The sequence below is a fragment of the Phoca vitulina genome, unplaced genomic scaffold (genome assembly GCF_004348235.1).
Source record: "Phoca vitulina isolate PV1807 unplaced genomic scaffold, GSC_HSeal_1.0 scaffold48, whole genome shotgun sequence".
NCBI classification, from domain to species: domain Eukaryota; kingdom Metazoa; phylum Chordata; class Mammalia; order Carnivora; family Phocidae; genus Phoca; species Phoca vitulina.
This window is the reverse complement of record NW_022589751.1, coordinates 9,439,675-9,441,015: the sequence shown is the minus strand read 5'-3', so window position 1 is coordinate 9,441,015 and position 1,341 is coordinate 9,439,675. Positions and strand designations below refer to the sequence as shown.

The 1,341-nt window shown below is 45.3% G+C and overlaps 1 protein-coding gene across 1 annotated transcript; it reads left to right on the top strand.

The window, feature by feature from the left end:
* The first annotated feature begins 738 nt into the window (after positions 1-738).
* On the top strand, positions 739-1,080 carry LOC116649619 (eukaryotic translation initiation factor 1-like). The gene has a single exon (XM_032432615.1). It carries the CDS (start codon positions 739-741, stop codon positions 1,078-1,080), a length of 342 nt encoding a protein of 113 aa, XP_032288506.1.
* Positions 1,081-1,341: the final 261 nt, after the last annotated feature.

Below are 1,341 nucleotides of genomic sequence, written 5' to 3'. Positions count from 1 at the left end.
GAGGTTGTTTTTTTTAAAAAGTAGACAAATTGACACACTTAGCTAGACTAACAAGACTCAAATAAATAAGAAATGAAAGAAGAGATATTACAACAGATGCTACAGAAATAAAAAAGGAGAGGGGTGCCTGGGTGGCTCAGTCGTTTAAGCATCTGACTTTTTTTTTTTTAAGATTTTATTTATTTATTTGACAGAGAGAGACACGGCGAGAGAGGGAACACAAGCAGGGGGAGAGGGAGAGGGAGAAGCAGGCTTCCTGCCGAGCAGGGAGCCTGATGCGGGGCTTGATCCCAGGACCCTGGGATCATGACCTGAGCTGAAGGCAGACGCTTAACCATCTGAGCCACCCAGGTGCCCCAAGATTTCATTTTTTTTTATGCCTGCATAATATTCGATTGTATATTATACCATATCTTCTTTATCCATTCATCTGTTGATGGACATTTGGGCTCTTTCCATAGTTTGGCTATTGTGGACATTGCTGCAATAAACATTGGGGTGCAGGTGCCCCTTCAGATCACTGCATTTGTATCTTTGGGGTAAATACCCAGTAGTGCAATTGCTGGGTCGTAGGGTAGCTCTATTTTCAACTTTTTGAGGAACCTCCATACTGTTTTCCAGAGGGACTGCACCAGCTTCCATTCCCACCAACAGTGTAGGAAGGTTCCTCCCCAGCCCGCCTTCTCCCGCCGCCGCCTTCCGCAGGCCGTTTTCACCGAGGAAAAGGAATCATATCATATGTCTGCTATCCAGAACCTCCACTCTTTCGACCCCTTTGCTGATGCAAGTAAGGGTGATGATCTGCTTCCTGCTGGCACTGAGGATTATAACCATATAAGAATTCAACAGAGAAACGGCAGGAAGACGCTTACTACTGTCCAAGGGATTGCTGATAATTATGATAAAAAGAAACTAGTGAAGGCGTTTAAGAAGAAATTAGCCTGCAATGGTACTGTAATTGAGCATCCAGAATATGGAGAAGTAATTCAGCTACAGAGTGACCAGTGCAAGAACATATGCCAATTCCTGGTAGAGATTGGACTGGCTAAGGACGACCAGCTGAAGGTTCATGGGTTTTAAGTGCTTTTGGCTCACCGAAGCTTAAGTGAGGATTTCCTTGCGATGAGTAGAATTTCCCTTCTGTCCCTTGTCACAAGTTTAAAAACCGCACAGCTTGTATAATGTAACTTTTTGGGGTCTGCTTTTAACTTGGACTAGTGTAACTCCTTCATGCAATAAACTGAAAAGAGCCATGCTGGGACGCCTGGGTGGCTCAGTCGGTTAAGCGTCTGCCTTCGGCTCAGGTCGTGATCCCAGGGTCCTGGGATCGAGTCCCGCATT